The following is a 21,878-nucleotide window of genomic DNA, read 5'->3' as shown; positions in this document are numbered from 1 at the left end:
CTGCAAAGGGTATGGGTTGGCCAGTTACTTTCTGAAAGGTCGCAAACCAGTAGCCAGCTGGCTGTATCCAGTCCACAGATGTGTTTTGCTTGTCCCGCAGTGCTGGCCCACAGCGCGCTTTTAAAAAATTTCAGTCTGTTGCCAACATTAAAAACCAGGCTACTTCACATGAAAACCTAGATTTCCAGTTTCTCTTACCAAGTGGAAAACCTGGTCACCCTGACGCTACATCTGCACATGGAAAAGGGTCGCTGGAACATAGTAGGGGTCATCCCTTTGGACAGGACGAACGAGCCCCAGTTTCTCCCCACCTAGTCTATTTCACTTATTTATATTATCCATATGAGCCCTGATGGCATCTGAGTTGGTGACCCTTGGTTTCAAAGGTTAAGCAGATGTAGATTGCAAAGCCAATCATTATTAGGCTTTTCCCAAAAACATCCCCAATAAGAGACTCCAGTCAATATTATGACAGCTGCGATAGAAGGTTAAAGCATATGAGACCAAAGCCCAGTAGTTGGATTCCTTTGGATTCTTGCTCTTGGCTACTCATTGTTTGTTTAGAAAATATATTCACTTTCATTAGTTCATTTATTCCTCCCAACAATCCAACGTGAAAGAAATTACTCAGATAAACAAAGTGAAGCTGAGTGATGTTGAATCAGTTATCCAACCAAGATCACATGACTAGTAAGTTGCAAAGCCAGGTTTGTCCAGCTACAAACATCATGCTTTTGGAATAATGAAAGAATACTTTGTAAAGCCGTGAGGCTTGTTTCTACCACAGGGCCTTTGTACCTGTTGTTTGCTCTGCTTTAAAATCTCTCCACCCAGATCTTCACATGGAGGATCTCACTCTTTCATTTCACCTATACCACCTCCACGTTTGGTTTTCCCTAATCATTTGATTTAAAATAACACATGCACATGCGTGCATAAGCGTGCACACACACACACGCGCGCACACACACACACACACACACACAAATTATTTTCCAGGCCCCTGCTACTTAGAGGCAGGTCCAAGAATCAGCAGCATCAGTATCACCTTGGAAATTAGAAATGCAGACTCTCAGGTCCCTCCTCAGATCTTCTGAATCAGAATGTACACATTAACAACATCCCCAGAAATTCATGTGCATTTAAAGTTTAAGAAGCAGTACTCTACTGGAGCGCTACACAGTGAAAATAAACAGGAGTCACAAGCGTTAATTTAAATTTTTCTAGTAGCCACATTTTAAAAAGTACATAAAAGATGTGTCTGTTTGCTGTCTCCCCTAGCCCCCGCCACCTCCACCCCCCACTAACATGTCAGTTCCAGGAGAACAAGTACTTCTTGTGTCTTGTTTACTACTTTATCCCCAGTACCTAAAACACTACCGGGCACATGGTGGGCATCATTAAATGTCTGCTGAATGAGCGAAGGGAGGAAGGAGAAGTCCTTGCTAGCATTCTGTGTGTGGTAGCGTTGGGACCAGGGAAGAAATCACACTTTGGACAGATGTGGCTGCAAATCTCAGCTCAACCACTGACCAGCGGAGCAGCCTCAAGTTGCTCAAGCAAGTCGTTTTCCACCCCTGGGAGCCTCATGTAAAGCAGAGATGCTGCTCTTTGGCGCACAGCCTCATCCTGTCACCCAGATATGGTAATACGTCTATAAAGCGCCAACGATAACAGGTGTTCAATATAAGCTGGTGCCTTAAGCCGCCCTCCTTCCTTCTCTCCCCAGACACTGCGTCCAAAGGATGCTGCTGATCACTCTCCCCTGGGTAGCGTGAGCAGGACTGCTGACCCCGTTTCCCGAGCTATTTCCCCCCAGCCAATTGGACTCAAGGAGTAACCACTGGCAGTGAAGACAACTTGAAACCATGGAAGGTCACTGCCCATCGCCCTGTAGCCGAGTGGCTTCCAAAGCCAAGTGGTCACAGTCACTGTAAGTCTGTAACCCACGAGGGAGACCACAGCTCATGTCATCTCCGTCACTTTGATGAGTTCTGCCATGGGAGACACTTGGCCTGCCACAAGGTCCCACCCCTTAGAGGAGTTTAAGGTCCCTGCCCAGACAGCGCCTATCAGCTCACACTGAAAGGTACATTGTGGCCTTGCCCATTTTTCGGTGGGGAGGAGCGGAGGGTTTAATCTACCCCCACTTGTTAATCACTGGCTTGTGTCAATCCACCAAGTGAGGCCTGCTGTTGCAAAGCTTTAACACACCCATCCTAATCCATCAGTGTATCCTGTCCTGCAAATCTGATGCATATGCTCTAATCTCAAATGTGTTTTTAATCACATTAGATCAACAGCATAGGCCAGAGCAAAACAAAGCACAGATTTAGACGTAACAGGAGTAACACAGAGGCAATAAAACTGGGGCTGCTTAGCTAAATATGAGGAAATCCACAGACGAGCTTCGTGGAGAGCAGCCCCCATTTCTCCTGGCTTTCCTTCCTGCTGGAAACACAACCATCAAACGCTTGCAGAATCAGTGGGCTATTGGGAAGGACTCTGAACAGAAAAAAGAAAAACAAAACAAATAAATGGGGGAGAGGATCCAAACTTTAATGACCCTGTGAATCTCTAATCAGGCAAAGAGTAGAGTAAGATTCCAGACGGAATACACAGTATATGGGCAGGAAGTCGAAGTTCAGGTCCAGATGCCACCATTTAAAAGACTGGGACCAGGGAACCAAGAGAAAGGTTTCTGTTTCTGGTTTGAATCAATGCCTCTGCTTTCCTTCCACAATATACTGATGATGCTATCCCTGCCTCCCACATGGGTGAGAGACAGACAGAGACACAGAGACAGAGAGAGAAAGGGAGAGGAGCCTAAAGAGACAGAGCTGATGGAAACCTTAAAAGTGCCCTCAAAGCACTGCTATTCCTATTAAGGCTGGAGAGCTCTCCTAGGATCTAAAGAGTTTCCGGGAGTCTTCTCGACAACCAGGGTTGGGTGGAAAATGATTCCTCTATGTTAGACAGATCCTCCTCCAGCAACTCCAATCAACACCATGAAACACAATAAGGATCTACCATAGGTCTGATGCTGGGGCAGGGGATAGAGGATACAGAGATATCACATGGTCCTCTTCAGTGAGGATCCAGGGAACAAGTTCTATCTACATCCCTTAGTCCTATGGGACACGAAGCCCCAAATACCACAAGTGATGGCTGAAAGTACCACCATGCTCGAATCATATCCTCAACAGCCACGTCGTGACAGTGAGGCAGTTCACATGCCTTCTTTTCCCAGCTGCAGGATAAAATCTATCCTTTCATTCAGAGGATTCTTCAGACCCCATGATAGGACTTCCTGACACACGTTCCACCCACCACGCACGCTTCATCAACTTTATTTAAGTCATCTGGATAAAACACCCCCCTTCTCCATTTCCAGCTGCCGCAAAGCAACCCAAACACATGTTGGAAAGATTGGACCTTTATGCCTCCCTTTCCCCCAAAGGGCGCTTGACACTTCTCACAAGATACCGAGCTTTAAAATTTAGAATTGGAAAAAGCCACCGTCACCCTCAGAGGACCACAGCTACCCCACAGCAAAAACCAGAACATTCCTACAACCAAAAACTAAACAACTGACACCTTCCAGACGGAATACACAGTATATGGGCAGGAAGACATTATACCCCCTTCCCAGACATTATACCCCCTTTTCTATTTTGCTGTTGTTGCTTTAATCATCCTAACACCTTTTTAATTATAATTGCAAACTGGAAGCCATGGCTTGTGATGTTATAAATACTGATTTTCCAGTTAAATTAGGCATTTGCTGCTTTATGTTTTGATAGGAAGGGGCTGTTTGAAGTCTCCTAAAATATTGCAATTAGTTCTCTGTTGAAACAGACAAGGCATGAACAGACACATTTGCTGTTTCAGTTTAATGTGCTGGAATGTTGATGCCAAAGTGTACTTCTCTCAAGCTTTGAAGGCATCAGGCATGTTTTTCAAAGGGGGAGAAATCAATCACCATACACACATTTACCACATATTTCCAAAGTTCAGTCACTTCTAAAACTTTCCCAGGCTGTAGTTTAACTTAGATAGCACATCTCTTCCACAGGAAGGCGACTTGTCAGGGAACAATCCTTATTTTCCCTATTGGCTCTGTTAAGATGATAACATCACTTTAACTGACAAAGCCTGTGTTTCTGCTTGACAACTGCAATTAATTACTGAGATGCAACCGAGATGGGGCCAGCCATCCAGATTTGTTTTCCAGAGAAATTTAAAAAAAAAAAAAAGAAAGAAAGAAAGAAAAAGGAGGAGAGAGGGAAATGGGGGCGGGGGGCAAAGAAGGTCTGCATTTGGGCATCTGCACCTGTGTTGTTTACTTGTTAATGTCTGGCAAGAAAGCCAGATTATTCATTTATTTTACCTGCATTTAACTTATCACTCCTCTCTTCTCCCTTCCTCTCACCGCTGGCAGACGGCGGAAAAGGAGAGAGATGAACAAACATCTCGCTAGACATAAGCTCCAATCTGTTGCGAAGGAGGCGCGGGTTATAAAGGGCACGGGTACACAGCAAAAAAACTCTTAAGGCATCGACTGTCATGTAGACACGGATGCTCCTGATGCAAAGTGACCCAGAGTTCACGCAGCGCAAGAGAGACAGAAAGTCCTGGAGATGGGGGAAAACCTGTCTTTACTAGAAAGCCACAGCTCGCCAGCATCATCTTTTTAACTGTTCCCTGTTCATTATGCTCTAAACTGAAAATACTGAAGTTGGATTCCAGCCACGCAAATGCATTTGAGGGTGATTTTGAGAGATTCCAGGGCAACCCAAAGCCCCTTTGCCAATCTGCCTATCCTGCTCCATTCCTCCGGCGTCCCCAACACAGAAGCGCACGGCCCCGCAAGAGCCTGGGTTAGGAAACACCCCGCGGGCGCGAGGGCTGGGGATTCCCAGGCTTGGAACGAGGCAGATTGAGAGAGCAGCTCCCTGGACGAGGAGCCTGAGGCGGGCAGAGCAGGGGACAATCTCTCCACGCCCTTAAAATAAAGTGATCCCTGGCTAGTCTCCAGCCCTCTCTGCCGGTCCCCCTCGCCAGGGTTGGCAGAGCCCTCGTGGGGCTCTGGGCTCTCGGGACGCCGCCCGAATCCCCACGGGCAAGGGAAGCGGCGGCTTCCCGTCCGGGTCTGCCCCACGCGCGTACCCCATCCGCCAAGCCCAGGGTCCTACCTGTACCACTCCAGCCCCTTCTCGTAGTTCCTGTCGAAGAAGTGCGGCTCTACGCCCACCGCCCGCACGTCCGGGTGCACTCGGATCGCCTCCAGCAGCGCGCGGGTCCCTCCTTTCTTGACCCCGATGATGAGCGCCTGTGGCAGCTTCTTCTCCCCGTAGTCGGGGGTGCTGACGGCGCCGCCCCTCTCGCTGCTCCCGTTGGCCGCCCTCCGGCCTGCGAGCTCCTCGTCGGTGGTGCTGGACTCCTGCGCTTCCCTCTCCAGCGGCGCGCTCTGCGCCGTGACCATCTCGCTGGGGGCCGGCGGGGGCCGGAGCCAGGCGTCCCGGACGCCCCCGCCGCCGCTCGCCAGCGCCGAGCCGTCCGCCCGGGGGACGGCGGGCTGCTCGCGGGGCTCGGGCGGCTCCCCGCGGCTCGCGTTGTCCGGCGGCGGCGCGGGCGGCTGCGAGGGGGCGCCGAGGCGCACGGGGGGAGGCGGCAGAGAGGGTGGCGGCGGGCTCGGCGGGGGCTCGGCGGCGGCGCCCGGCGGCTCCTGCAGCGCCAGGGGGAATTGCAGGGAGCCCGAGCCGCCCAGGAGGCTGTAGCACAGGTAGGTGACGGACAGGGACAAGGTGCACATGAAAAGCAGCTTGCGCGCCGGCGGGCCCTTAGCCGAGGCGCCGGGCGGCGGCGGCGCGGCGAGAGGTGGAGGCGGAGGCGGAGGCGGAGGAGGTGCGGGCCACGGGGCCATCGCGGCTCCCGGCTCGCGGCGGCGGCGGCGGCGGCCCCCGGCGCTGCCCGGACATGGTTTCAGCCGCCGCCCCCGCCGCCGCCGCCGCCGCCGCCGCCGCCGCTGCCCAGCCGCCCCGGCTGCATGAAGCGACGCCGCTGCGCCCCCGGCCCTGGCCGCTGTCCCGCTGAGCCGGGGGGGAGCCCGGCCGCATGGCCCCCCGCCCCACTCTTCCCGCGGCGTCCGGGGGCCCCCACCACCACCCCCCTCAGCCTCTGGCAAGGGGACCGAGGGGGGCGCGCGGACCCGCCGGCTGCACCTGCTCCGTCTGCGGCGCCTCCGCTTCCCCGGCTCCGCCGCGGCTCCCGCTCCAGCCTCTGCCGCCGCCGCCGCCGCGCGCTGTTGCAGCCCCGAGTTCCTTCCCCGCTGCTAACTTTCTGCCGGGAGAGAGGAGAGGCGCGGAGGGGGCCGGGCGCGCGCCCCGCGCCGCCGAGGGAAGGGGGAGTGCGCCTCGCGCGCGCCGGCGGAGGGGGGCGCGGGAGCGGAGGCGTGCGCCGGGGCTGGGGCACCCCGGGAAGCGGAGACCGTGCCCCACAGCTCGGCACGCACTCGCCGGAGATGCTCCCCGCCCAGCCCCGCGTGCTCCTCCTCCCCTGGGAGCTTGGGAGCCTGGGAGCCTGGGGGTTCTGCATCCCTTTCCCAATACTTTTAGGGACGTAGAGCCCGCCGCCCAACGCCGGTGCCGCGCACCAGGGCGCTGGGGGTCACAGGATAGCGAGCTCTCGCTGCTCCTTTTCCCCTGGGAGTCCAGACCAACTCGGCCCACCCGAGACTCTCCCTTCTCTCACCCTGGATATCCTCCTGCCTTTGGCCCAGACGTGGTTTGTTTTTTTTTTTTTTCTCCTTAACAGCATTCTCGTCCCAACTTCCATCTTTTCAGCCTCCCCATCTTATCTTGAAGCTCCTGACGGCTGGAGTTTTGACACAAATCCCGGGTTTCCCTAACCCCGGAGCCTCTTCCTCTGTCCCGCCACGGGCTGACTGTGCTTTCTGCGCCAGAAGATCAGGTCGTCCCCGCGTCTACAGCCTTAACTACAGATACACCTGCGCCCCTTGGGGGCACTGCCACTAAAGGAGTTAGATTTCCCTGGACTAAAATAGACTGAGACCATCATCGCTCCAAATAAGAATAGACAAGTTGGGTTGGAGGGTGTCTGTTCGTCGCTTCATTGAATTTAAAAAAAGAAAAAAGTGTATTTTCTTTGCAGAGAGATTTTCCTCCCTCCCCTCCCTCCCCACCCCCCGGGGTGGGGGGAGCGGCGGAATGGTAAACATCATTAGGCTTTGGAAGATGCAAAGCTAGACTCTGCTTCCTGGAGGCAGGGGAAATGGGAGGCTGCAGTGGGAGGCAGAGGCAGAGGCAGAACAGTCAACCGAGCCACTCCAGCGAACTCTGCTTCCGGAAGACAAGGGCTGGCCCTGCACACACCCGCGGCCAGTGTCTCCCTGGGGCTGGCTGGCGGAGTCCCCTTTACCCTCCCAGCCACAGCTGGGTGCTTGGCGAGTCTGTTTTCACCTGGCAGGCTGGTGTGGTTGGCATCTGTGGTTTTGTTTGATCACATAATAGGAAAAACAGTTGAAAGAAAATGTATATAATGTCTAAATATTAACTAGATACCTAGTGTCAAAGAGAGGGGGAAAATGTTAATCAAATAAGATGAAGAACACGGACTTTTTTTTCCCTGAGTGAACAAAAGCTCACTGCTGCTCTCAGCTGGACACGGGTTTCCTTCACTGCAGCTCTAGTTCAGATAAAGATTATTCCTTTATAATATATTTTTTATGGTACACTGGAGACCTCTGAAATGCAGAGTCTGGTGTCCTGTAAATCATGCCGTGTAACTAGGGATGCTTTTTCTAACACCACACGACGGCATTACTGTAATGTTAATGGGAAGGGGCCGACTAGAGCTAAGAGAAACCACAAGCCTGGCCCATTCTTCCTCCTGCCCTAAGCCCAGCTTGGGTGGTCAGCCCGGAGGCCCCAGTTGCATCAAATGTGGCCACTGCCTTGACCCATCTCCCCTTCAAGGTCCAGCCACCAGGATACTCAGCATGTGGGCCTCCATGTAGTCTGGGCCTAGCCGCCAGAACTTCTCTTCCCACCCTTCCAGCAATCCAAATGAGCTTGCTCAGTGTCTAGTTTTACGAAAGATGTGCTTTCAAATTTGGAAAGGTTTTGATAAAATGGTGTTAAAAGTTACCCCAGAGGTGGCAAGCTGGTGACTAACAAAGCCGAATATGGCCAACACAGGGATATGAAGAAATTTAAACAAGTTGCAATATTTAAACATTAAGAGCGCTCCACCAAAAAAATCTGGAGATGAGGTTTCTGTTGAAATAGTAGATCCAGCACCTTTGGGCCCCTCGGTGACAGCAGAGAAGCCCCCTTGAGGTGGTGCATGTGTGCCCTGTTCTCCCTGGGACACCCAGATTGCCCCCCTACATTTGTGTTACTTGCCTGGAGGATGCTAATGAGGCAATTCTCAAGAATTCCTTCTCCCTTTTGTCCCCAAATAGTCACACTTTAGTAAAAGACTCTTCAAAGAATGGAGCCCCACTGGTAAATTGTCAGGCCCCAGAAGTGATGGGGAACAGAGGGTTTTAAGGGAGCTTTGTAGATTTCCCACTTAGGCAGTTGTCTGGTTCCTTCTACTCTTTCTCTTTCTTTTTTTTGGGGGGGGTAGGTAATTAGGTTTACTTATTTATTAATTCATTATACTAGGCTATATTAGGGATTGAACCAGAGACCTCATGCATGCTAGGCATGCACTTTATCACTGAGCTATACCCTCCCCACTTGTCTCCTTCTACTCTTGGTCCAGGCTTTTTCTGGGAGCAAGTTCTTGAGAAACCTGTGATAAAAAGGAGGAGCCAGCTACACAGTGGGAGCTCAGACTGTTCAGCAATTCCTAGTGGGTCTGGAGACCCAGTAAATTTGGTTTTTTGTTTGGTTGGTTTTTTGGGGTTTTTTTTTTTCCCCGTTTCCACTGCCAACACCTATGCTCATTCAGGCCTATCTGAGTTTTCGCAGTATTCCTCCAGTTGCTCTCCAGGCCTCCCGCACGCGCCGTTCCTCTTCCTCCTGGGCAACAGTAACAGGTGGATGCTTCTGAGACAGAGCCCTCCCAAAGCCCTCGGTGACTCAGAACCCTTCCTCTTACTGCCTCTCTAATGGACTCCAACCTCATTACCTCTGCACTCAAGATGCCCTTTCACCTGTCATGTACCTCACCGTCCTGCCAAACCAAACGGTTCCTACCATCCAGACATCCACACTACATCATTCTGTTTCACCTCTGTGCGATCAGATGATTGAGTTAAAACAAAGCTGTCATTTGCCAGCTGAGTGACTTTTGGACGGGTCATTTCACCTCCCTGAGCCTCATTTTCAGCTTCTATAAATGATGGGTAACAAGACTCACCCCAAATTGTTTTTATAAAGAATTAAATTGACTTACAGAGCATATGCAAAAATTACCTGGCTCCCTGCCTGACATGCGGTGGCTACCAAAAGTTATATGGATCTAAATATTGGCTCACACCATGCCCAGCTTCTTCTCCTATTAAAATCCTATCCTTGAAAAAATGTGTGTATCCTTTCTTCAAAAGCAGCCCAGTGTGTCCGCTGAAGTTCACTTTTCTAAGCTGCTCAGTTGCATTCATAATGCAACTCTACTGCCAAGGAATGCCAAGTCTATTGCTTTTGATAGTTGTTTTTTTTTTTAAGCAATAGACACTAACTTTGGCCAGCTTCAGTTTTGTTTGGTTTTTTTAATTGAAGAAATTTACCAGAAAGATGTATGATAACTCACATAACAGAGGGGATTTTTGAAAAATCAGCAAACAAACAAAAAGCAACAATCGGCTTTGGAAAAGAGAGCAAATACAGCGTGTAAACATATATTTGTCATCACTGCCACTCACCAAATATTGTTGGCTCTCCTGTGACCCACAGAAGTGATATCTTTTCTTGGCCCCTTAAAGTTAGGTGTGACTCTGTGACATGTTGGCTGATGAAACCAGCAAGCGGAAGTGAGACTATCTCTTCCAGGCGGAACCTTGGGCAGACAGCGGGGGATTTACCAATGGGGGTGTTTTTTCCTGCCTGGCAGCTGTGCAGGAAGGGGTTTGGGCCCCTCTTAGCCACCAGCTACGCAATCCTCCACACGGAGCAAGGACAATGTAGATCCAGCCCCTGAAGACTTGTAGCGTGAACAAAAAAATAAGCCTTGGTCGTTTTCAGCTCCTGAGACGTGGGGTTGGTTGTGAAATACAACGCAACCTAGACTATATGGCTGATGAAAACATACTTATTAACTTCCTCTGCTGTTGACCAGAATGACTTCAGCAAACCAACATTAGCATTCCCTATCACAGAGGTGACTGGATGACAGATTAGACATCTACACTGTTCCAGCAGTGTAGACAGAACCTTTGTCTCATATATAGCAAATATATTTCCCCATTGTGTCTTTTACCTGTCAATAAAAAAAGTCCATCTATAGAAATCCGGAGGTAAAACTCCAGCCAAAACCAACAAGGGGACAAAAAGGAACATTATATACTTGTAAAAGGAGCAAGAGATTAAAAAATGTTAATAATGGCTATGAACTTATAGGACCTGGCACTGAAAAGGGTCTCACGGGGGAAATCAGAGAATACTTGGAACTGAAAGCTCTACATGGCAAAATCTGATGGATGGAATTTAGCAATACTTATAAGAAAGATTACATCTTCAATATACTTATCCAAAAACAAGAAAGATTAAAAGCAAATGAGCTATGTGTTCAACTCAAGAAGCTAGAAAAAGAACAAAAGAATCTAGGAATAGACTTACCATATGACCCAGGAATCCCACTCCTGGGCTTGTATCCAGAAGGAAATCTACTTCAGGATGACACCTGCACTCCAATGTTCATAGCAGCACTATTTACAATAGCCAAGACATGGAAGCAGCCTAAATGTCCATCAACAGGTGACTGGATAAAGAAGATGTGGTATATTTATACAATGGAATACTACTCAGCCATAAAAACCGACAACATAATGCCATTTGCAGCAACATGGATGCTCCTAGAGAATGTCATTCTAAGTGAAGTAAGCCAGAAAGAGAAAGAAAAATACCATATGAGATCGCTCATATGTGGAATCTAAAGACTCATGGACAGAGAATACAGACTTGTGGTTACCAGGGGGGTAGAGGGTGGGAAGGGATAGACTGGGATTTCAAAATTGTAGAATAGATAAACAAGATTACACTGTATAGCACAGGGAAATATACACAAAATGTTATGATAAATCACAGAGAAAAAAATGTGACAATGAGTGTGTATATGTCCATGAATGACTGAAAGATTGTGCTGAACACTGGAATTTGACACAACATTGCAAAATGATTATAAATCAATAAAAAATGTTAAAAAAATAAAATAAAATAAAATGTATCAAATTAAAAAAAAAAGAACAAAAGAATAAAGTAAGGAAGAAAAGAACTGATACGTTTATAGGGATGGGCTGAATTGTGTCACTTTAAAATGTGTGTGCTGAAGCCCTAACCCCCAATGTGACACATCCAGAGATAGGGTCCTTAGGAATAAGGTTAAAATGAAGTCACAATGTGGGAACCCTAATCCGATAGGACTGCATCCTCATAAGAAGTTGAAGAGATCACTGTTTTTTCACACATATATACACACCCTGCCATCTGAGGACACAATGAGAAGGGGACATGACGCAAGCCAGGAAGAGAGTCCTCACCAGAACCTGGCCATGCTGACACCCAGACCTCAGACTTCCAACCCCCAGAACTGTAAGAAAATTAATTCCTATTTAAGTCATCTGCTCCGTGGTATTTTGTTACGGTAACCTAAGCTAAAACATTTACCTTTCAGGGTTTGTAAATAGGTTCTAGTACTAATAACAGAGCCTGTGGGGTTTTTTGAGGGGGGATGAGGGAGCAGGATCCCCACTCCAACAAGAAATTCTTGTGACACCAGCTGGGTGTTCCACAATTCAACTTGATTCTGACACTACCTGCTTGGAGACGGCATCAGATTCCACAGGTGAGGGGCTCAGTCCTACAAGACCTTCCCCCACTGCAGATGCCAACCGCAAATCCAGGTCGTGGCCAGTGCTTCTGACCCACTGGCTATAAATCAGGGGTTCCCAAGAACCAATTAACTTTCTAGAGCGTCTCACAGAACTCAGAGAAACATTTTTCTTACTAGATTACCAGTTTATTATAAAAGGATACAACTCCGGAACAGCCAGATGGGAGAGATGCCCAGGGCAGGTATGGGGAAAAGGCTGGGAGCTTCCACGCTCCCTCCAGGTGCTCCACTCACTCTCCCAGTATCTCTATGTGTTCACCAACCTGGAAGCTCTCCAAACCCATCCTTTTGAGTTTTTATGAAAGCTTTATTATCCAGCCATGACCAATCAGTCATTGGCTGTTGGCGACTTATTCAACGGTTAGCCCTTCTCCCCTCCCAGGAGGTTGGAGGGGGGGTTGGGGGTTGGGGGGCGGTGGGGCAGGGACTGAAAGTTCCAACCCTCTAATCACATGGTTCATTCCCCTGGCAACCAGGCTCCAGCCTTAGGCTACCTAAGGACTTTCCAAAAGTCACCTCGTTAACATCACAAAAGACATCTTTATTGCTCTTATCATGGAAATTCCAAGGGTTTTAGGAGGTCTGAGTCAGGAAAGGATTGGAGATCAAACATGTATTTCTTTTGTAAGTCACAATAACACAGTCCACCTCCTGGTCTTCTAGCATGGATTCCTTATAGCAAAATAACCATAAAAGGCAAAAGGTACTGGCCGATTACTAGAATCCCATTCAGTCATTAATAACGATCATCAGATGGTATGAAAATGCCTCTGAGGGTGAGGCCCCTCAGGTTTGCAGACTTCCATTCAACCTTGTCAGGTTCCAGAAGCAGAAGTGGTGTCAGTAACCTGTGGCTTCATTCTTCCACGTCTTTGGTACAACAGAGCTAAGAGATATCATCTCTTGCTCCAGGTCCCTTCGGAGGTGTTAATGAAATATCAGATTTCCACGTAAGGGACAGTCTTTTCTGCCACTGTGCTGGTCTGCATTGCAGGCAGCAATACTGGTCCAGCAAGTGCCTCCCCTTCAGTCCCACTTCTATTCAGATAAGCTAAGGTTACACACAGGTGCAGAACTAGCAGGCAGTTTCCCACCAGGCAGTTTAGCGCCATTCAGTTAATCCCCGTTTTACCCGATGGAGTAAAGGCACATCCTGCCCCATCAGGTTCTTAGGGATTCTGTCTAACATGAGGTTCGCTTTCTCGTAATAGCATATAATGGAAAAGAATCTGAAAAGAAAATGTATATATACGTAGGTGTACGTATCACTGAATCACTTTGCTGTACACCTGAAACTAACACTGTAAATCAACTACACTTCATTACAAAATTTAAAAAAACAAAAACAAAAAACACAGCTACAGTTTTTCGCTTAGGAATCATCCCTGCTTCCAGCCTTTGTAGTTGCAGCCCTGGTCCTATGACCACTGCATCAACTAGGAGGAAATAAAAGTAGAGATGATGTAGGGAAGCAAAAAAAAGACCAGTATCCTCCCTCAGCAAGAAGTGCATAGTCTTACCAGCATCCTTCCCACCCTTTTTCCCCAGAGCCACCAGAATAACAGAGAACTCCAACCAGCGGGAACCCTTTTAGCCTCACTCATGTTCGTGTTGAGTCTGCACGCAGTCTTGTGAAGGTGTTTATTTTAATTTTTATCAGTTTTCTATTGCTTAGTTGCTATTTTATACTGACTGATAAAAGCTTCTTATGTAGTAAGGATATCAGATTTTTTTCTTTTCATATCTCTTCCAATGATTAAATTACCAATTTGCCTTTACCAGTAAGTTGTTTTTCGTGTTCCTGATTGCGTAAGTTTTTCACTTTTATATACACAAACTCTCTGTTATTTCCTTTGTAGTTTCTACCATTGATGGAAAACCATGTCCCTGAAGTATGTAAATGTACTTTTTCTTCTAGTGCATTTTTTGGTTCATTTTCTACAATTAAATGTTAAAATCATCTGAAATTTATTTCGGAACACAGTTTTATAGAAGGATCTATTTTATTCTTCATTTTCCTAGCACTAGTATTTCCAAACAGTTTGAAACTCCAGTGTTATAAAATAAACCCAGAATGTTGGAGTTTTCCCACCCAGAAATATAGAAAGTGAAACTCCATTCATTTAATCTTCTTTTCTATCTCTTATTGGACTTCTGTAATTTTATTGGCATAAACCCTACACAAATCTTTGGGTGAGTGTTTTGACATCTAATTCTGCTTTGTTCAATTTTATAGTTTCTTGCTCTCTTTTGGTTTCATTCATTTATTCATTCTTTCAGTTGTCATTTTGAAGAGGCTAATACATTCTGGGCCCTGGATTAGATGTGGAGGATAAAATAGTGAGACAGAAAGCAGCATCTCTGTCCTCATGAAAGCAGAAATAATTACACAAGCAAGTTTAATAAATTGAGGCATTTAAAAGAGAGAAAATGCAGGGTATTACAGAACATGTTGATGGAGAGTCCTAACCAGTATATAGGCGAGAGAGAAGCCTTCAAAGAGGAAGTGACATTTAAGTCCATATATAAAGGGGAAGATTGGAGTAAGCCAGGTAAAGCAAGATTATTTTTAGTATGTGCAACATCTCACTCATTTCATTCATTATAAATACCCTTAGCAAACTAAATTTGAAGGTAACTTCCCTAAGAGAATAGGGGTGTCTACCAAAAACCTACAGCAAACTTATAATGAGACATGACAAAATATTAGAGCAGAACCTTTAAAGACAGGTATGCCTTCCATCACAGCTTCTGTTCGGCCTTAAACTGGGGTTCCCAATTAATGCAATAAGACGAGAAAGAATAATAAAGGACAGGAAAGTTCGGAAGAAAAAAACAAATGATTATTAATCGCACACTATGTGTTTGTCGGCAAGAGAAAACGTATGCAAATCTACAAACAGAAGAGTTTGGCAAGGGGGCCGAATAAAATTCAAACTACAGAGAGTATTCTTATATACAATCCTGATACAATTAGAAAATATAATTGTAAGAGAAGACATGATTCAGACCTACAATAAAATCCATTAAGTACTTAGAAATAAACCTAATCAAAGGCAAGCAAGCCCTTTGTAGATAAAATGGAAACTTTGCAGAAGGGCATTGTCTAAGCCTGCTGTGACAAAGTACTTCAAACCGTGTGGCTGAAAGAGAATTTTGTTCTCTTCCGTTTCTGGAGGCTAGAAGTTTGACATCAAGGTGTCAGCAGGGCCGTGCTCCCTCTGAAACTCTCAGTAGACTCCTTCCATGCTGCTTCTTAGCACCTGGTGGTGCCCAGCAATCCTTGTATTCCTTGGCTTACAGCTCTGCGACTCTCATCTCTGCGTCTGTTGTCACGTGGCCTTTTCCCTGTGTGTCTCTGTCTTCATTTGACACTCTCCTCTTCTTATAAGGATACCAGTCATATTGGCTTAGGGCCCACCCTGTTGAGCTCATCTGAACTTGCTTAAATCTTCAAAGACCCTATTTCCAAATAAGTTCCCATTTGCAGGGACTGAGGTGGTAGGACTTCAAAACACCTTTTTAGGGAGACACAGTTCAACTCACAACAGGCATAAAAATGTATGAGCAAACACACCTACACATCTACGCAAAAACTCAGTACTGTAAAGGTAAAGTTCTCTCTGTTAACGAATGAATTCCAAGTAATTTCACACAAAATCCCAGTAGGGGCAGGTGTAGGTATAGATTACGTATATTTTGATAAATTAATTCTCAATTTCACGTGGAGGTAGGGAAGCAAAGTGACATAAACCCCTCTATGAGAAAAGAAAATGTGGAATCAGAAAAACCAGTCTCCCTTTAGGAAGGGAAACAGAGTTTAATTAAAGGGGAAGATTAAAATAAATTTCTTAGTCCAAAAAGGACTTTGTTTATTCAGGTGCTATGATGTAAATTCTTTCCATATTCCGATAAGAAGGGTGAATCGACAACTTCATGAACTAATCAAGGGGCTTAGGTTTGTTGATATTAAATTAAGATGAATTCCTTAAGTAGAAAAATTGCAAGAACAAATAAAAACAGCCATATTATCTGATCTCCGTCATAGGTGGCAAGTCTGAGCCCATATATTTTCCTGCCCTTCCATGTAAAAAGAAAAGAGGTCTCCTGTGGTGAAGTTATTTATAACAGAGTATGTCTTTACCTTTCTGAAATGCAAATATTTGCATGTGCATGAATGTTGAAATGTGTAAAATGCACTTCCCACAGCTATGAGAAGTCATCAAACGTGACTAATGCAGGAGGAAGTAGTGATTGCTCACTGTTACAGTGAACTCATTTACAATTAACTCACTGGGTTTTAAAAAACCTTTTTATGTTGAAGTAATTTTAGAGAAGACTGTCAACACAGCACAGAGAGTTCCTCTCAACTCTTCATCCAGCTTCCCCTAATGCTCACGATTTACAGAAAGCATGGTACACGTGTCAAAACTAAGACATTAACCTCGCTATGATACTAGCAACTAAACCACCCTTTTAGTTGTATTTCACTGGTTTTTGCACTAGTATCATTTTTCTGTTCCAGTATCCACTTGTGTTGTATTTTGTGGTCATGTCATCTTTGTCTCCTCTGGTCTGTGTGTTGGAGAAAGAAGGTCAGCATGAGGACATGACCACTGGTAGACCCTCAAGTCTGGCAACTGGAGTCTCCTCACCCTACCCCTGTCCTTGGAATGGATGCTCTGTCCACTGATCCCCTTTTTGAGGATGCAGCCTTGACAGAATCATGTGCTGCCCAGACCATCTGAACCCTCTACATAAACTTTCAAGATTCTAGTAGGTGGGTACAGAGATCTACACAGTTCAAGACAAGCCTTGTAAGTAAGTTCTCTTGCTTATTAAAACTGCCACCTTCAAATCTGGAATGATCTGCCTCTTTCTCCGGTCTTTCTTTGCCCTCCACAAATGGGACCGGTTTCAGATTTCACCCCCGGGGAACTCCTGAGCTTGTAAACTAACACTGTGGGAGTTCCTCAGTCGTCCCTTGTCTTCCACGACCTTGGCACTTTTGAAGAGCACTGGACAGGTATCGGGTTGAATGTCCCTCAGTTTGGGATTTGTCTGATGTTTTTCTCATGATTAGATTGGGGGTATAGTTTGGGGGGAAGAAGACCACAAAGGCAAAGTGCCTTCCTCATCACGTCCTATCAGGGATACAGGACATCAGCATGACTTACTGGTGATACGAACCTTGAAAACAAGATTAAGGTGGTGTCTGCCAGGTTTTTCTACTGTTAGTTATTTTCTTTCTCTTTCTATACTCTCTGTTTTAGAACTGAGTGACTAAGTCCAGCCCATTCTCAAAAGGCGAGCAATTAAGTTTCAGTTCCTAGAGGGAGGACTATCAAAGATTATGCAAACATATGTTAAAATGATATGATAACTAATAAGTATTTGGTGGGGGGAAGATATTTGAGGTTATACAAATATCCTGTTTCTCTTTAAAATTCCATCCACTAATTTCAGCATTCAGCAGTGGCTCTTACCTGCAGCAATATTACTGTGGTGGTCTAATGGTGATTTTCTATTTCTCTCATATTTTTATACTTATTAATTGGAATTTTCATGTAAGGAAGATTTATCCCTTTTCCTCCATGTGTTTGTTTATTCAGTTGCTTGCTTACATCAGTAAGCACCCTTGGATATTTATTTTACTCTTTGATCCATATAATCAGTATAATCGTATACTATTTTAATTTATTTTGTTGCCAAAAATGTTCCAACTTTAATCGTTGGGAGTTCTTTCATGTTGGCACCTGTATCCTTTTGACTTGCTCCCCTTTTTTTTTTTTTTTTTTTTGGTTCTTCCTTACTTCTTTCTAGCCGTTTCAATATATTTCAGTTCATCTACCTGTCTGTCTGTCTGTCTGTCTGTCTATCTAGATATAAATCTCTCTATAGAGAGAGAGAGAGAAAGAGAAGAACTGAGATTTATTATAAGGAATTGGCTCACTAGATTATGGGGACTGAGAAACCCCAGGATCTGCAAGATGAGTCAGGAGTCTGCAGGACAGTGGACGGTGTAGCTCTACAACTCCAAAGGCCTGAGAGCCAGGAAAGCCAATGTTTCCGTTCAAGTCCAAAGGCAGGAAAAATTCCACCATACTCAAGTGAGGGTCAGCCTTTTTGCTTTATTCAAGCCTTTGACTGATTGGCTAAGGCCCACATTAAGGAGGGCAATCTGCTTTGCTTTTCTACTGATTCAAATGTTAGTTTCATCTGGAAACACCCTACTGCACCCACTCAGAATAATGTTTGATCAAATACCTGGTCACCTTGTGGCCAGTCAAGTTGAAACATAAAGTTAACCGTGACACCTGCTATATAGAATAAATCATCTAGCTTTTATACCCAACCCCTCTCACCCTTTCCATCACCTAATTCTTCGTATAAACCTTGGAATTTTGGACTTATCATTGCTGAATCAATATTTTTACTATAGCTCTTATTTTATATTTACACATGTTTTCCACCTATATTTATATAATCCTTTCTTCTCAATGCATGCTGTGTTAAACTTTAATTATTCATTCCAGTCCTTTTATATTCCCTGCACTTGGGGTATTTTGATCCAACTCTTGGTTTTCTAGAATATATCTTTCCACAGGGTTTGAGCTTCTAATGGGGGCCAGAACCTGGCAGGGCCCCCAATTATGTAGTCTGCTTTTACATAAAAGACTAGAATTGGTTGTTTCTCTGGACACAAAGGACTCTCAAGCCACGATGAGGTCAAAACAGGCAAACACACAAAAAACATTTTTCATGAAAGAGTAAAAATGTACAGAAATGTAATTTGGCCTGCCAGTAGGTAGCACAATTACAAGCTATCTTCCTTTTCTATTGTTTTCTGGTTTTGTAATTACAAAATAAAATATGAACACATGGTAGTGAATTTAGCAAAAAATAAATCCAAGAATACAGATGTAATCGGAAGCTCCTCCATTAACAAATTTCGAACTTACACGTTTTCATAGACGTAACGAAAGCGACATTTCCAGGTCCAAACGCATCAGGTCTGCCACTGACCCATAATGTCCTGACCTTCACGCTGCAACTCAGTCTACACTGTATTTTCCGTGCTGACACTCAGCATTTAGATATTTTACAAACATTATTAAAACCATCACATCTGATGAGCAGAAAAGCAGCATAAGGACACTGAAAAAGTTGCTAAGAAAGGGCACATGATTAAAAGAGGGGAAAAAAAGAGTTTCCTAGAAATAAGAGACAAGAGAACGAAGAAGGTGGCACACGAACAGGGCATGGATTATTTGAGAGTGTCAGTGACTTGGAAGTAAGAACGAATTGCAGAAGATAAGAAGAGAATTATGGCTGCGCAATCAACCGCATTCATCAGGAAAGGAGAGAAACTGACTGAGTGAGGGAAAGATGTCAGACGTCTGTCCGCCTGGTATGAATGGTTGCCAAGACTTGAGACGGGGCATTTAAGGACTAACAGATCTTAACAGGCTGCTCCTGAGTCTTTTGTCTCACGGATTATTCTCACCAGGGTTGAAAGCGGATCTGAATCAACATACCTTGCATGTGAGCCGCAAACTAGCCCGTGTGGGCTTCCCACCGCTAAAGCATAATATACGACACGCCCGGAGATTATGCAGGAAGAGACAGATACCTGCCTTAACAGATTTCCAAGGAAGACAAAATTTATCTATTTGGGGAAAATAAATCTGCTAGAAAATATATGTGTAAGAGGGAGAAGAATGTGCCTGCTTTTCAAGCTTCAAAGAAATTGATTCATGTTCCTGTTAGGCAGAAATGCAGTGGGGAATCACAAGTTTAAATCTGTCTTAGTTACTTCAGAGTTGAAAACATATGGGCTTACAAATATCCTTTCAGAACTTAATCTGTCCCAAAACATAGACTTGCCCTAAATGACAATTGTTAACAGTTTGATAGCCACTGGTCTTTTTTAAAAATATATATAAATAAAAATTGGGTTACACTAAAAATACTATTATTTATCACATTATTTTGTCACAAAGATTTAGAAGGCTTTTTTTAATCAATATATATAAATCCACCCCATTCTTTTCAATAACAAGAGTATTACATAGAAATTCATCTACCATAAAATATAAAATATTAAACAATTCTACTGATGGACATTTAGGTTATTTACAATTTGGGAGTGTGTGTGTATATATTACATATAAATTGAATTTATATGCATGTGTATGTGGTATATATATGTATATACATATATACATATTGCACAAAGATTGCATATATATAGCATATATATGTGTGTATATTATGTTAAGAATTGCTATGTCAACTGGTACAACTATTTTCATAATTTGAAGACCTAAAAATCTGTTGCAATTTATATTTTTATGCTGTTATTTCTAATTATTTGGAGAAAATATTAAACTTATATAACATTTACAAGATTCATGCATAGAACTCCCAAATGCATTTAAAGAAGATTCACCAACTGTTAACATTTTGGAAAGCCACCTTTGTTTTATTCTCTCCTCCCTTTTTGCATTCTTTCCGATTTCAGAAGAGTTTGCACGTATAACACCAATTTATCCTCTTATCTTTCATAATATATATTTTCTAAAAACAAGGAAATTCCTTTATCTAACCACAGTGCACTCATCAAGTTCAGGAATTTTAATGTTGGTGTAACATTTTTATCTATTTCACAGTGTATATTCTATTTTTGTCAATTGTCCCAATAATGTCTTTTACAGCATTTTTTTCTCCACCTGTACAGATCCAGTCCAGAATCACATTTTGCGTTTAACTGTGATGACTCTTTAGTCTCCTTCATCTGGAAACAGTCCTTAGATTTTCCTTTTTTTTTTTTTTTCTGACATAGATGTTTTTAAAACATGGCAGGTAATTTTATAGAATGTCCCTCAGTTTGGTTGGTCTGGTGTTTCCTCATGATGAGATTCACATTCTACTTTAAGTCTAAGTCATGCTGTGTTTTCAGAAGTTTACACCTGGAAGCAAACTGATGGCCATCTTCTCCCTCGGTGGTGATTTAAATTTTTCTCAGCTGATAAAAGTGTTGTCTAGTTTTGCTGTATAACTACCATCATCCACCTGTAACTAATAAATTATTTGAAGGGAGACACTTTCAGAGAATGCTAATATCCTATTCTTCATCAGAATTTTATGGCCTAGATGTACTATCCACTCCCAATTATTATCTGAACAAGTCTTTAATATAATGATTTCAAAACTAGTGACTGTATCCCTTTACCACTTCCTCCACCTTTATCAACTGGCATTTTACTGATGGAAGAATATTTTCTTTTTATCTACCTATCTACCTACCTACCTACCTTGCTGTTTATCTATGTTTCTGTCTGCCTATCCACCCATTCATTTACTTATCCATTTACTCGCAGTGTAGACTAATGGATTACTATTTTATTCAGTGGGTTATAATACATTTAAATCCTTACTCATTTTGGTACCCAGTTTTCCCCAGATCTGTCCAGTGGGATCCCCTTCAGGTTCACATGTCCTTTTGAGAAGTCCGCATACATTTTTTTCAGTACTTGCTTATCTCTTGGCACAACAAGATGTTCCAGGGTCTTGGATGTTCCACAGCCCTAGAATTGGTACTTTCTCCAGGGATCCGTGGTCTTCTTCGGTGAGGACTAGAAACTGAAATCTGGGCTCTGGATTTGTTCATTGTCACTGAGATGTCATTGCTTTTGGGTCTTTTCAGTTGACAGAGCTATGAAATATTTATATTTGTATACTGGAAACTATGAGTTGATACTGATATTCCCTCAAGTTCCAATCTAACCCCACAAAGT

At 44.6% G+C, this 21,878-nt stretch overlaps 1 protein-coding gene across 1 annotated transcript in view; it reads right to left on the bottom strand.

Moving 5' to 3' along the window:
• HS3ST4 (heparan sulfate-glucosamine 3-sulfotransferase 4) overlaps positions 1 to 10,931 on the bottom strand; it is a 350,347-nt gene extending 339,416 nt beyond the window's left edge. The window contains exons 1-2 of the mRNA XM_072942811.1: positions 10,806 to 10,931; positions 5,196 to 6,342 (exon numbers count right to left, since the gene is read on the bottom strand). Of these exons, the coding sequence (XP_072798912.1) occupies positions 5,196 to 5,926 (731 nt within the window). The 5' untranslated portion in view covers positions 5,927 to 6,342; positions 10,806 to 10,931. The remainder of the gene's footprint in view (positions 1 to 5,195; positions 6,343 to 10,805) is intronic.
• Positions 10,932 to 21,878: the final 10,947 nt, after the last annotated feature.

The sequence above is a fragment of the Vicugna pacos genome, chromosome 18 (assembly GCF_048564905.1).
Source record: "Vicugna pacos chromosome 18, VicPac4, whole genome shotgun sequence".
Taxonomy (NCBI): Eukaryota; Metazoa; Chordata; class Mammalia; order Artiodactyla; family Camelidae; genus Vicugna; species Vicugna pacos.
The sequence above is the reverse complement of the archived record's forward strand: the minus strand, read 5'-3'. Positions and strand labels throughout refer to the sequence as shown.